The 14,554-nt window shown below is 34.7% G+C and overlaps 1 protein-coding gene across 1 annotated transcript in view; it reads right to left on the bottom strand.

Moving 5' to 3' along the window:
* Positions 1-3,140: 3,140 nt before the first annotated feature.
* The window catches only part of LOC106110671 (synaptic vesicular amine transporter), a 20,487-nt gene continuing 9,073 nt past the window's right edge, over positions 3,141-14,554 (bottom strand). The window contains exons 3-15 of the mRNA XM_013292568.1: positions 13,597-13,616; positions 12,803-12,828; positions 9,997-10,152; positions 8,676-8,808; positions 8,072-8,130; positions 7,881-8,002; positions 6,945-7,089; positions 6,456-6,557; positions 5,735-5,869; positions 5,458-5,549; positions 5,030-5,213; positions 3,862-3,995; positions 3,141-3,302 (exon numbers count right to left, since the gene is read on the bottom strand). Coding sequence (XP_013148022.1) covers positions 3,237-3,302; positions 3,862-3,995; positions 5,030-5,213; positions 5,458-5,549; positions 5,735-5,869; positions 6,456-6,557; positions 6,945-7,089; positions 7,881-8,002; positions 8,072-8,130; positions 8,676-8,808; positions 9,997-10,152; positions 12,803-12,828; positions 13,597-13,616 — 1,374 coding nt within the window. The 3' untranslated portion in view covers positions 3,141-3,236. The remainder of the gene's footprint in view (positions 3,303-3,861; positions 3,996-5,029; positions 5,214-5,457; positions 5,550-5,734; positions 5,870-6,455; positions 6,558-6,944; positions 7,090-7,880; positions 8,003-8,071; positions 8,131-8,675; positions 8,809-9,996; positions 10,153-12,802; positions 12,829-13,596; positions 13,617-14,554) is intronic.

Below are 14,554 nucleotides of genomic sequence, written 5' to 3'. Positions count from 1 at the left end.
CGAGGTTTTTTATTTCCTTATTTCTTTTAACTATTAACAGATTAAAAATGAAATACGAACGATAAATATTCTATAAAAAACATTATTTACAGAAAACTCATAATATTTTATTAACAAAAACTATCGCATCTCAAAAAGTACTGCAAATTGTATGGACAAAATGTTAGAAAGCGATAGATAACATTGGTATTTTAAAGAGTAAAAGAGATAGACTATAGCAGAAGGAAATCGCAATTAAGTCCAGCGAGCTTCCGAAAACGAATGTTTAAGAAATGAAACACGATTTAGTTCATATACCCACATTTAATTAACATAAATATTATTTAAGCAACAAATAAATCACAAACATAATAATATTGGTAAAGATAATTTAAACTAGAGAAAAAATAAATGACTAAAACAATCTTTTATAAATTAAATCAAAAATATATCACAATTAATTAAAACAACCGTAACATTATTTAAAAAAAACCCACATAAGTCGCCTATTATCCTTAAACTACGTTAAAATACGGATATTTCCAGCGATACAAGTTCAAAAGCATCAAAATATCACTAAATCTATCACAATAATAATATTGTTCTATATTTTGGCGGGAAAACTCCACTACTTATTAAAATATATGATATAAGAAGAATATTGTATATTTATTACTAACATACACGCAGCTCGAAGCTGGATTTACTACCAAATACTGCCGACACATTGATAAATATATAGTCGTCTCTCTTCTTTTCTTTGAGTAAAATGAGACAGACATATTTTTGTGTGCTTCGACAGCGAAAACTTAAGTTTTAACCTAAAGATTATGTCTCAATATTATTTTGAATATCTGAATGAAAAAATCACACTGGACAAAAATAAAAGAAAAATTATACGATTGATTTGTGTTCTAAATTTGAATTGGATCACAATAATTTCCAAGTGAATCTAGAAAAACTTTAATGCATTCGTTACTGGCTGAAAATGTCATAGACAATAAAAAAGCAAATGTCAAAATGACGTTTAGTGTAAAGAGTATAGTATCGTTCATTTGTAATATTGAACATGTTTTTTTAATAATAAAAATGTTTGAATCATTCAGACAATCAAAATACTTAGTAATAATGAGTAAATAGTTTTTCAGGACCCATTCCAGCTATTGTTTATTTTTATACAGATAATGTAATTGAATTTAAATCAAATATGAATGATCAATTATGAAAAAAATGGATTATTTCTATTATTAAATGAATTTTTCCTTTGTGTAGTGTAAAGTAGCTAAAAAGCTATATTTTAATTTGAATAATTCCACATTAAAACCTTTTTGCAAAATCTAAAAAGCGAAATACATTTTAATGAACATGAATTCCTAATATTGGAAGATAATGTGATTATTTACTCTTAAATTCTACATTCTACAAACTACTATTAATAAATTATTGCTGAAACGATTTATTTCTAATAACTGCAAAGAAATCAAATATCTATGGTTCGTATATAAATTGACCGTTATTGATTATCTGTGCAGCCATACACAGATAAAGAAAACGTGTGTTTTCGTTTATTTCATATGGATTTGGAAATTGTATGCGCTGCGTTCACTTTTAATATATTGAAAATACATTATAAAAACATCCAGATTTTGAGTAAAACGATTAAATAAACTTTTGTGGTGATAAAAATTAAAACGTTTCTCGTAACGAAAACACGTGTCAAAATAGATTCCGTACCATTGACATTTAAGCATATATATTATTGGTTATATTTCTCTACATTTCAACCTCTACTGTTTAGATTTCTACTAATAAAAGCAGATATATTTAAATCCTAATTTTACTACTATAAGCACTAAATATTTTTAATATGATTATGAACCACAAATGTACTACATGAATATATTTGACATATGGTAACGAAATGAACATCATTCATATTTGATTTACTGATACGATGATCTCTATAAATGGATAGGCTATTGCTTTGAAATGACAGCTTTTGCTGGCAGTTCATCACCAGCTCACTACACGTCCCCACTGAAGGGGAGTCTACCCTAAGTTAGTGACTAGGCCATAGTCGACCTGTACTGCGGGTCTTCACACATATGTTTGAATTTCTTCACAGATATGTGCAGGTTACATCACGATGTTTTGCTTCACCGTAAGAATGTCGGGTAAATTATGTACATATGAAATTCGAGAAATCAAAAATCATTGGTACAGCGGGATTCGAACTCAAGACCTGTAGATTACAAGTCAAGTGCTTAAACCACTGAGCCACCGAAGAAGTGACACATAAACTGAAAGTTAAATCTCTATTTATAGTTCCATTTCTCACCACCGACAATCGCAATCATCAGCGATAAAATGGTGAAAATCTCAGGCCCAATACAATTTATAGCCTGTCCATTTATAGTGGTCAGTGGATGAAGATAATCAGATAAAAAATATGTTTTATACAATCTTAGTTGAAATTAACAGATAAATACAATAGAGATGTTTAAAGAAAGGTAGAGGAAGACCGAAGAAAGTAAGGATTGTTGTTATGCTTAAGAAAGGAGTGTATTCAGATATGGCTGATAGATGTATGGAGCACATACTGTGCCGACCCTCTATAGGGATAAGGGTAAGTGGATGAAGAATATTTTAATATAAGAAAATCTACTTCTTTGGTCCAATTAAAACAGTGCTGGAATAACTAGTGACAAATTAATACAATAAAATGTTAATATAAAAAAAATTGTATAAACCATCAAAATTATTAGTTAATTTATTGTCTAAAATACAATCATTTTTTATTGTTGTTTTAATTAAAATATTGTCAGTCACATTTTGATTGAAATAACCACAAATAGGTGAAAGCGTTTGACATTTTTAATTTTGTTTTTTAGTAAAAATGACAAGACTGATACTGACTGTTTAAAAATATTCAATTATTTTTATTACCGAAGAATAAAATTGGTCTAAAGTATACATATATGGATATAGTTTATTTCGTTACAATCTTAATAACTACAGTAAACATATATTTTCATTAATATGTTAAATACGCATTTATCTGTAACATGCATTTACTAATTTTTTTGTGTTTTTTTGATTGTTTATTTTTTTTAATATATACAGCAAAATATAGCATTTGAATATAAGGCTTTAAATGTATACATATATTTTTACCTTAATATATCTTTCTAGTATTTTCGCTGGATTAAAAAGTTAGAAACGGGCGGGTTCCAAGATGGCGGACATCGAAATGGCGTCTACTCCTCTTCTTCGTTCTGATAAGTCACGTAACGTACAGAAGATTTGTCGCTTATTATCAAACTCTGGAAGATAAAAAGACAATTGCTTTAAACATTACAGAAACAAAAATAATAAATAATTAAAAATAAGTTTCTTTAAAATAATGGAAACGAAAAGATGACGCTTTGTTTTTTTAATGTTAAAGATGACATGACTTTTAAAACGTCTACGCCATTGTCTTAAACAAAAATACAATTAATAAAAAAATAAAAATAGCGCCATCTATCTGTACTAATACTATAAAGAGGAAACAATTGTATTTTTGTACGGATTGAAATAACTCAAACACTACTGGAGCGATTTTAAAAATTCTTACAACATTTAAAAGCTACATTTTCAGCAAGTAACATAGGATGTTTTTTTTAATTTCACGCGGACAAAGCTAGCTAAGAAAAGCTAGTCTAACTAACGGATGGATGGATGTTTGTTAGTGTTTGTAAGCTAAACTATTGAGCGGATTTTAATGAAATTTGGTAAAGAGTAAGAGAATAGTCTGGAAGAACACATAAGCTACTCACTATTGTTTTTTTTAATTCCGCGCGGACAGAGTCGCGTGCGAAAGCTAGTGTTTTAATGTCTTACCTGCTTCTCATCTCTCGCGGGCGGAGACCTCAGCATCAGTAGACAAGGCGCGTACGCGAAGTTCAGCAGCGCTATGATCACTAACATCCACTCGAAGCCAATACTGTTCACTAAAGCTCCGGAGAACGCAGGACCTGTCAGAAAATCATACTAATATTATTAATGCAAAAATTTAGATGGATGTTTGTTAGAGTATATAGTCAAAACGGCGGAACAAATGCGGTCAAAATTTAGAGAGTAGCCTGAAAGAACACATAGACTACTTTCTTTTGTGTTTTTTTAATTTCATGAGAACGGATTCGTGAGCGAAAGCTGGTGTTTAATAAATGAGAAAACCCGTCTTATTTTTTTTTATAACATAAGCAAACGAGCAAGCGGCCACTTGAATCCGCCAAAATGGCGAAGCGACCGCTGCACATAGACATCCGCAATTGCAGATGCGTTGCCTACCCTTATACGACGGAGGAGGAGACGCACATAAAGAGGATAATGCCCCTTCCTATGCATCTCCTCCACCATCAAATCCACTTCCCCTTTCCATCCTCTCCTTATAAGAAAAGGGTGGTAAAGAGAAAGGGACTTAAATTAGGCCTCCGGCACCACACTCATCAGACGAAACACGGAATTGCTTCCATTTGACGCCTGTCTGTGTGGTCGTGGTATTGCTGGGGGCGTGCCGGCCTTGCAGTGCTAAGTTGTTAAAGCGGGCACTACCACCGTTAAAGTTACCACATCTTACTTTACTAACTTTATAAATGCGAAAGTTTACGTAGATGGGTGTTTGTTAGAATTTGTTAACTAAACTGCTTAACGGATATGATATGACAAATTTCATCGAAATCCGTTCAGCAGTTTAGACTACAAACTCTAACAAACATCCATCTAAACTTTTTCATTTAGAATACTGTTAAGGTTTAAATAAAATTAAACTTAAGCTAGCGATTCAATACTGGTTCAGTCACAAAATATTACAGACTAGCTATTGCTCGCGTCTTCGCCCGCGTAAAATTAAATCATAATAAAAAATTTAGCCTATGTTACTGATAATGTAGCCTTCAAATGGTAAAAGAATTTTCGAAATTGGATCAGTAGTTTTTGAGTTATTCCAATACATACACATCACAAAAAAACAATTGTTTCCTCTTTATAATATTAAAGCTATACTTACCAACAGCATATCCCAAACAGAAGGCAGTATCTCCAATAGCATAAACCGATCCGTATACCGCAGCATGACGGATGTCAACCAGGAACCCAAGCTCCGGCATCATTGAGGAGTCCACCATTCCGATAGCAAAGCCCAGACCAGCATTGGGAATTATCAAATGCTCCAGTTTACGTGCCATCGGAATCTAAAATGCCATTCGGTTTAAAAAATGCACCTTTGACTTTTCAACAACGAAACACTGTTGTTCGATTTAAAACCATGCAAATTGAGTCATGTTAATGTACAAAGTAAAACAATATAAAACCAAAGTCCATACTTCAATGGTTTATCTCCTTTTATTTATATTGATGACAGTGAAATATCAAGGTTAAATTTTGAATTTAATTCATATTTAACAATTTTTTATTAAGAATTCATCATATACTTACCAGAATTAAGCATAATCCAATGATGATCAGTCCAGAAAGAGCTGCGAGCCAACGACCCATCTTATGTCCGAGGGGTCCGAATAAATTGGTACCTATAAACATATCAAAAATGAATAAAGCCCCTTCTCAACAACACACATATTCATAGAATTACTGGCCGAATGAAAGTCAGGTAACCTCCTCACATAATTTTTATTTTTAAATTGTGTTCATCAAATTACCAAATGCTGGCTGGAAGTATAAAACCTTCTTGAAACACTTTTATTTTTAATCATACCAATGAGATAGCAGATGCTGGCCGGTAAGAACGCGACTCCCTGCTGCCAGCGCCGCGCCTCCATCGTGTCTGCCATCCAGATGGGCAGACTCGGCTCCAACATTGCGATACCCACATTGGCGAAAGTTATCGCTCCTGGAATACAGTTTTACCGTATTTTTATTACAAATGCGAAAGTTTAGTTGGATGTTGTCAAAAATGCTAAACGGATCTTGATAAAATTTGGTACAGATGTAGAATAGTCTGGAATAAATATACTACTTAGTTTTTTTTATAATCGTGGACGGAATCGCGGGTAAAGCTAATTTATGTAAATACCAGAAGATAAACGAGTAAACGGTTGGGTTGCTAATAAAAAAGACCTCTGCATAAACATCTGAAATAAGTTTAAGAATTACCGATGAATATTGGGTTTTATTAAAGAATGCATCATCATCCACTTGCCCTTATCCCTTACGAAGGGTCGGCACAGAATGTGCTGCTCTTTCATAAAAAGAATGTATACAAATAGATATTTCCGGTCAAATCCGTCTTCAATTCCTAATGCAGTAGCAGATAGCGAGAGAAGCAGACTAACATATGACCTTGGAAATAGTCATCAGAGGCAACGCTTATATATCATACGCATGTCTATATGTTGTTAGTAAACGTTTTGACGTGCCAATTTCATAGTCTTAGAACACAGATATAAAATAAAGCAAAAATGAAATCAGCAACTTACCAGCAGCTACCAGGATGTAAGGATCGGTGACGAGGTCGCGCAGCGAAGGCGGCTCCGACTCCTGCCGCACCACGCCCGGCTGCAGGATCATCAGCTGCAGTACTGGTACACAGAAATACATATTAACAAAGTACAAATATGTCTAGACATTGTGGATTTGCAGAGCTTAAAAAGCATAAAACATGAATCTTTGTTATGTAGGATGTCAACAAACACATCATATTTTTGCCATGCTATTACGACACATTTTAGGTTATATATTCACGCTATTAAACTAAGGGGGTTAATAATTTGTATTACTAGTTAAATTGGTAACTTACTAGCTTATAACTTGTCTATTGTCTTGGACACAGGGTACACAGGAGACAGGGACACAGGGACACATAGTTTGAAACTTTTCAAGTTTTGCTAAGCAAATGTAAAGCAAATACAAAAATCCAAAGTATTAAATATGAACAATATCTCTGTTCTTCTAGAACTAAGTCTTACATCCATCTCCCAACGCGAGAGCAGACAGCATCAGGAAAGGCGCGGTCTTCCCGACGAACTCGTACATCAGACCTCCGAACGGAGGGCCGATGAGGACCCCCAACGCTAGACCTCCTAGAGCTATGCCCATTGCGTTGCCACGCTCCTAAAATTAAAAATAAATCCGTGTTTTTTTTCTACTAGGCGCCTTACATTTAACTAGTATCAGAATAGTCTGCTAGCTTACATCTTCAGCTTGTGAAGCCTTAATATATTGTTATCATTACCGGATATTCTATGGACCTCAAGTTCTACCTCTACTTCTTTAGAAATCAGTGGTATTCTTATGGTAAGCTTTTAGAGGTCCCTTAACACAGTTTTTATAAGTTTCCTAATGTGACATTTTGATATGCGTTTATATATTAATTAAGCATTTAGGGTTTAGGATAGGGCGTAGTTGAGACACCTTCGCGCTTTACAGAAAGTGGCGAATTATTCTCACATAACTCTTAAAACCCTCTTGTCATGATACAAAAGATGTCCCTGTTAAGATCTTGCTCAGACCTCTCATCAGCTTGAAGATCGTCCACTGCCGAACATAGACCTCCCCACGATTGCCTTCACCCTAAGCTCTAATACAACTAATATCTGGTCATATTGATTTAGTTTTAGTTGGAGGCCTAATTTTAGTCCCTTTCCCTTTCCACCCTTTTCTTAAGAGGAGAGTATGGGAAGGATAAGTGAATTTGACGGTGGAGAAGACGCATAGAAAGGGGAAATGTCTTTATGTGCGTCTCCTCCGTCAATGAAGGGTAGGCAACGCATCTACAATTACGGATGTTTTTGGGCAGCGGTCGCCTCCATTTCAGTGGATTCAATGGCCGCTTGCTCGTTTGCCACTTTAACCTAAGAATTCTTAAGAGTCGTAAAAAATCAAGAAATTGATTAAACCCTTACCTTATCATCAGGGTATCTTTCAGCCAGCATTCCCATTCCAGAAACTGAAGAACAGGAGGACCCTATACCTTGGAGTGCTCGAGCAATAAACAGAACGCTATAAGAACGACCGAATGCGAAGACTGAAAGACAAGCAAGAAAATTAGATTATTAAAATAAATGAAAAATAGAATTTAAGTTAACTGACTTACTTAATGTTGATAGAAACATTAAAATGAATCCAGTAAACATGGGCACGCTGTAACCGATTCTGTGGACAAAAGAAATAATTTAATCACAAGTAAAATTATACAAGAATCTACATTCTACTCGTATTATAAAGACATTAAAGAAATATTTAGACTCTACATAGGGAACAACATTTTTTCACCGGTAACTTCTTCGAAAAGTACCATGTTAGTTGTCAACCTAGTATCTCATGTCCTATTCACAATAATAAAACAATTTACAAAATTATAACAAGCTCCATCTTTTGTTATAAAATAAACTAAACCGTGTCACACAAACCTTAAATAGATGTTTATTAGAGTTTGTAGCTGCATAAAGTTTAAATTTGGTACAGATGTACAATATATATAGTCTGGAAGAACACATAGCCTTACTCACTTTCATTTTTTTTAATTCCCCGCGGACGAAGTCTCAAGCGAAAGCTACTAAAACATGAACGTAATCATGACCTATTCGTGTTTTCATGATTATCGACTTGCCCAAAAGATTATATCGTGTTTCATTTAGTGACACGCATGTCAGTGCTATGCCGAAGTGTAGTCAAAGATGTACGCATGTATTTATTACCTGTGTGTAAGTGGTCCTACGAATGGATTAGCGATGAGTTGCACTATCGCCTTGCTGGCGAACATCACGCCAACTGCCACCGTCTCATGAATCAGTTCCTTGTGACGTTCCTCTCTCTCTGCTGTTAAGTTCACTGCGGGATATCACAATTACAATATATAATATTTGTAACCTCGTATCCTTGATATGTGTTAAAACATTTCACAAAATTAAAATAAGCCCCATCTATTGTTATAAAAATTTAACAAAATGCTAAACAATTGAACAGCTATCGGTAATTAAATTTAAATACATTTTATACTGATGGACGGGAGAAATGACCAGAGAGCAAAATAAAGTGGACAAAACTGATAAAGGAATGGTAACCACGTGACGGGAAACGAAAAAGAGGCAGGGAATTTAAATGATGGGCGGACGACAAAAACACCGGAGGGTTATTTTGGGCAAGGAAACCACATAATAGCCAAGAATTGGTGGAGCTGGAAAATAAAATAAAAAAAAGCACGTACATATTTGTTAAAATGAAGTTAAGTGTTAATAATAAAAAAGTTATATTGACATGTGGTTTTGTGGATTTATTAATAGATGGCGTTAGTGGATCATTTAAAAATGTTTCACATGTGTCAACTATGCCTTCTCTATATTTTTTGAATCTCTGATAACTTGATTTCTATAAAGAACTCAATTTAATTTCGAGTTATATTTACACCTTGAATTAACGCTCGATAATGTGTTGAAAAGTGTAAGAGTAACATTTTTTTATCTATAAAATAAAATAAAACACGATTTATTGACCAAAAGAATTATAAAAAAAAGAACACAACTTACAAAACATATTAGTTACTGTAATAAAAAAAAAATCTTGGCCAAAAGGAGAAGGCTCAGCTGATGCGGCCAGCTTGTCACTAAAGGCAGCGCTATTTTTTTTTTGATTTTTTTTTGACTGAGTTGTCACTGTTTGCCTTGAAGAGTCATTTACAGATTCACCGGGCTTGAGGTGGCCGAGTGCAGACGGCGCTTAGCCTAAACCCTCTTTTATGAGTAACTAGGCTCGAGGGCTCCCTCAGGAGCCTCGGCTCGGGCCGTTACTTTGTTATTATTACCGGATTGGGAGGCCACCGAGCTCTTAGATCGCTTCGGTGGACGCTCCATGAAGTGACTTAGCACAAGGGTCCCCGAGAGGGGACCTCGGCTTGGGCTGTCACTCAATACGCGTTTAGCATTCCGATTCAAGGGCGCCCGAGAGGGCCGAACTTCGACTTGATCGGTTGCTGCTATCTGATCATAGGCAGCGCTAGTTTTCTATACTTCTTATACTTACAATGGGTGACATTTTCATAAACGACCGTCGTGTTCTTCTCCATACAAGGGCAGTAAGGTGTCGGCGGGGGCGGGGGCACTGTGACGTCATCCAGGGACATTGACAGGGGCGCGTCAGGGTGACGTATATCGTATAGGAACTCCGGGATTATTGGCACTGGAAATAAAATTATATTAAACCCTTTTTCCACTAGTTCTGAGTTTTTTTTTGTACCTTAAAAGCGTAACTTTGTAAGATCTAAAACATACTTTAAAAAAAAACTAAAGTAAGTACCCTATGTGTTCCTCCAGACTATCCTCTACATCTATGCTAAATTTCAGCAGTTTAGGCTACAAACATCCATCCATAATTTTTATTACTAACAGTAGGATATGCGCCATATTTGAGCGACTAGACTGTTTATGAAAAACAACCTTATTACGAAAATGAAAAGTTAATTTTTAAAAATAATCGATTTGTAGCAATATTTAACTACATTATTGTGTTATTTTAATTAAAAGAAATTCAATAATAAACACTAGTTTTTTTGCGAATTTTTAATCTGGAGATTCTAGAAAGAAATGACATGCTATGATAGAGTATAAGTAAAGACCTAGCACATATATGATCTAGGTCATACGGGTTAATTACTAACAGAGGAGCCGCGTTATATTTAAGGGTCACAGTGTAAGAGAAAATATTAGGATATTACTAAAATAAATTGAATAATCTTATCTTACTTACTAATATTAAAAAAGCGAATTTAGATGGATGTTTGTTAGAGTTTGTAGCCTAAACAGCTGAACCGATCTCGATGAAATTTGGTATAGCTGTAGAGGGTCGTCTGGAAGAACACATAGGCTACGCATTTTTGTGTTTTTTTAATTTCACGCGAATGGAGTCGCGGGCGAAACATATGTGTAATGTTTAAAAGAAGGGGATGTCAGGTATCTAAAAATAGAGATAGGGTTTTAAAAAATATTGTATAGTCTAAGTAGTTACTTTATTATTAAATCAGTCGGCGCATTAAAATAACTTTTCAGAATTAATAAAATTTTATCTCAACCGAAAGCAAAGTCCGTAATAACGGTTAAATCCCTAACCTTCCTTTGACCTCGCGGACATTCTATTTTACGGTTTTCTCCGACAATGCACAGCCCGTATGCTTAACGGCCCGTTAGAGATACCACAATCTGCATAGTATGAACATAGTCATACAAATTTATCTGCCCCGTACGCAAGAATGAACTAAAATTACAACTATAGTCGTGTATAAACAGCCAGAAGTCTCGGACTGTGGCTATCATATCTTGTGTGTAATTTTAACCCTAAAAAGCTTTATGAATACTCGGTTATAATACTCAGAAATATGTAAAACTAGCTATCGCCTGTGACTCCTTCCGCGTGGTATAACAAAACTAAAATGTACTATGCGTTCTTCCAGATTATCCTCTACATCTATACCAAATTTCATCGAAATCCGTTCAGCCGTTTAGGCTACAAACTCTAACAAACATCCATCTAAACTTTCGCATTTATTACAATAGTATGATTTACTATAAACAAAATGTCTAAGACAAGACAAGACAGCTGTAATATGACAAGGTACTTTATTACTAAGATAGGGTTGCTAATCGATGGTCTGGACAAAGTCTAGAAGCAGCTTCATATTCGTAGTAGTTTTTATATTTATGTTACGTTTTAGAATACTCCAGTTAGGGGACAGTTTAGGTTACTAGATTTTCGAGCGACTCCATGGGGATTTAAAAAAAAAATTAGAATCTACGTTTTCTTCCAGACTATACTCTACATCAATAACAATCATCGAGATACATTCAGCAGTTTAGGCTACAAACTAACAAACATCCATCTAAACTATCGCATTTACAATCATACTTCATACTTAATATTACATGGATGCATGTTTGTTAAATTTTGTAGCCTAAACTGCTGAAAGGGTCTCGATGAAATTTCGCATAGATGTAGGTAGTCTGGAAGAACACAATGGTATTATTTTTTTAATTCCACGCGGACAAGTCACGGACAAAAGCTAGTACTGGTATGATTATTAGCATGTTCGTAAAAAGGGAGGAATATTTCCGTCAATCGAGGATTCGATTACGAATGTCGAGTGCGCGGAGATGTTCAAGTGTTTATGCGTTTGACAGCTCATTCCGCACTAGTGTTGTCCGACTCGAATTCAATTTACCGATAAAATGCCGGTTTTATTCTTAAAGAAGTTTGATTGAATTATCATCAAAGAGTTTTCGAACGATTTGATTTATAATTAACAAGTTGTTGATGAAAAAAAAGTGGTAAAAATGCTATATTCATTACTATTAACATAGCTTTTTAATGGTGAAAGATTTTTTAAATTGTTCCAGTAGTTTTTGAGTTATTTCAATAAATACAAAATATACTTCTTTCCTCTTTATAATATTAGTATAGAACACAAATTTTGCTTGTTTAAATAGATAGAATTGACAGAAATAAGATAGAAAGAAAAGGATTCTTTTTGAGGTTATATTCTTTGACAAAAAGACAACTTTGTTAAATAATTTTTTAATGTTTTAACAATCTTCATCATCATCCAATCCTAATCTACATCCACACTAATATTATAAATATGAAAGATTTGTATTTTTATATGTAATGCGATAACTCAAAAACTACTGGGACGATTTAAAAAAAATCACTATTAAAAAGCTACTTTACCACCGAGTAACATAGGTTATATTTAATTCAACACGAAGTCGCGAGCAATATCTAGTTAATAAACAGAACACCAACCAAGTCACAGACTAATACCACCGTATAAATTTATCACAAATTGAATAAAGCAACAAGTTCTGGCTTCGGTAATGAGGTTATCTGTGTCGCGCGATATCAAAACGGTCTGAGATAGAGCGGGCAATGCAATTTGTAGCACCAACTTTGACTACGATATTGTACTAGTGATGTGAACATAACACGATTGGATAAGATACGAAATAACAGTGGTAGTGCCCGCTTCAACATCTTAGCACTGCAGGGCACGCCCGGTGTAATACCACGACCACACAGAAGACAGGCGTGAAATGGAAGCAATTTCGGTTTCGTCTGATGAGTTTGGTGCCAGAGGCCTAATTTAAGTCCCTTTCTCTTTACCATCCTTTTCTTATAAGGAGAGGTTGGGAAGGGGAAGTGGATTTGACGGTGGTGGAGATGCATAGGAAGGGGAATTATCCTCTTTATGTGCGTCTCCTCCTCCGTCGTATAAAGGTAGGCAACGCATCTGCAATTGCGGATGTCTATGGGCAGCGGTCGCTTCACCATTTTGGCGGATTCTAGTGTCAACTTGCTCGTTTGCCACCTTATGTTATAAAAAAAAATGAGTACATTAGAGGAAGTTTGAGAGTAGCCCCAGCGGTTGAGAAAATAAGGAGTAAAAGGTTAGCGTGGTATGGGCATGAGAAGGGATGAATCGCATGTCACAAGAAAGACGTTAGTTATGGACACCGGTAGAGGTAGACATAGAAAGAGATGGATGGATTGCGTGAAGGTGTTATGATCAAAGGGAGTGACTGAGATGACGGATGATAGAGTTATTTGGAGGACGAACACCTGGTGCGCCAACCCTACAGAAGTAGGATAAGGTTTAACTCACTCACTACAACAGTTCCCCAAAATTTTTTGTGCCACCTTAAGAAGTCTAAAAATTTTACGGCCTCATACATATTTTTTAACTTTAAAACTCCCACAGTAACTTCAAATGAAATTTTACCTAACTGCATTTTAATATTTTACTTTTGTTTTTTTGGTAAGATACGTATTGCATTTAAATAGCTCAGAGCTAAAGAAATATATCTAGTCCATTTTTAATATAACCAAAATACCCAATAACTAAATACAAAAGCCATTATTTTAAATTAAAAAAATTGTAGAAAATAACTATATCGATAACAATTTCGAGAGTCGCACAACCCTATCGCGTCGCTTTTGATGAGAGCAGCTAAGTGAATTTCACTTTGATCTCGCCGACGGGGAAATTGCCTCACTTCCGGTCAGAGTTTCCACTGAAAGAGGTGTTAAAAGGACGCTTTGATAACTGAATTACTTCGCAAAGAGTTTCCAAAACTGTTTAATTAAATTATAAGAGACTAGCTGTTCCCCTGCGACTTCGCCCGCATTAAATTATGAAAATTTTATTTTATTGTTTACATGTGTCAAATTGTCAATTGCTAATGTCAAAATGACATGACATGACAAAACTTGGCAATCTTGCTTCCTTGATGTTGGCAGCAACTTATGGTCTCTTTCCCACATTAGGATTTTTAACCAAAATATTTACCCCCTAAGTTTAATGTCGTGGAAATACATAGCCTAAAGCGTGACATAAGTGTTAGGGCTTTTCATTAAAAAAAGAATTATTCAAAAATATGCTGTAATTGCTAACATCTTAGGCAACAAAGAAGTGTGTGTTTACGCTTTATTATAATAGTATAGATTTCTAGCTAGATTACCAGTGAGTTAAATAGGCTGTTTTTTCTATTTTTTAATTCCACACAGACGATTCATTAATAATCAAAAGAGTACAAAG

The sequence above is a fragment of the Papilio polytes genome, unplaced genomic scaffold (genome assembly GCF_000836215.1).
Source record: "Papilio polytes unplaced genomic scaffold, Ppol_1.0 DF824208.1, whole genome shotgun sequence".
Classification (NCBI taxonomy): domain Eukaryota; kingdom Metazoa; phylum Arthropoda; class Insecta; order Lepidoptera; family Papilionidae; genus Papilio; species Papilio polytes.
This window is presented reverse-complemented; position numbering and strand designations above follow the sequence as displayed.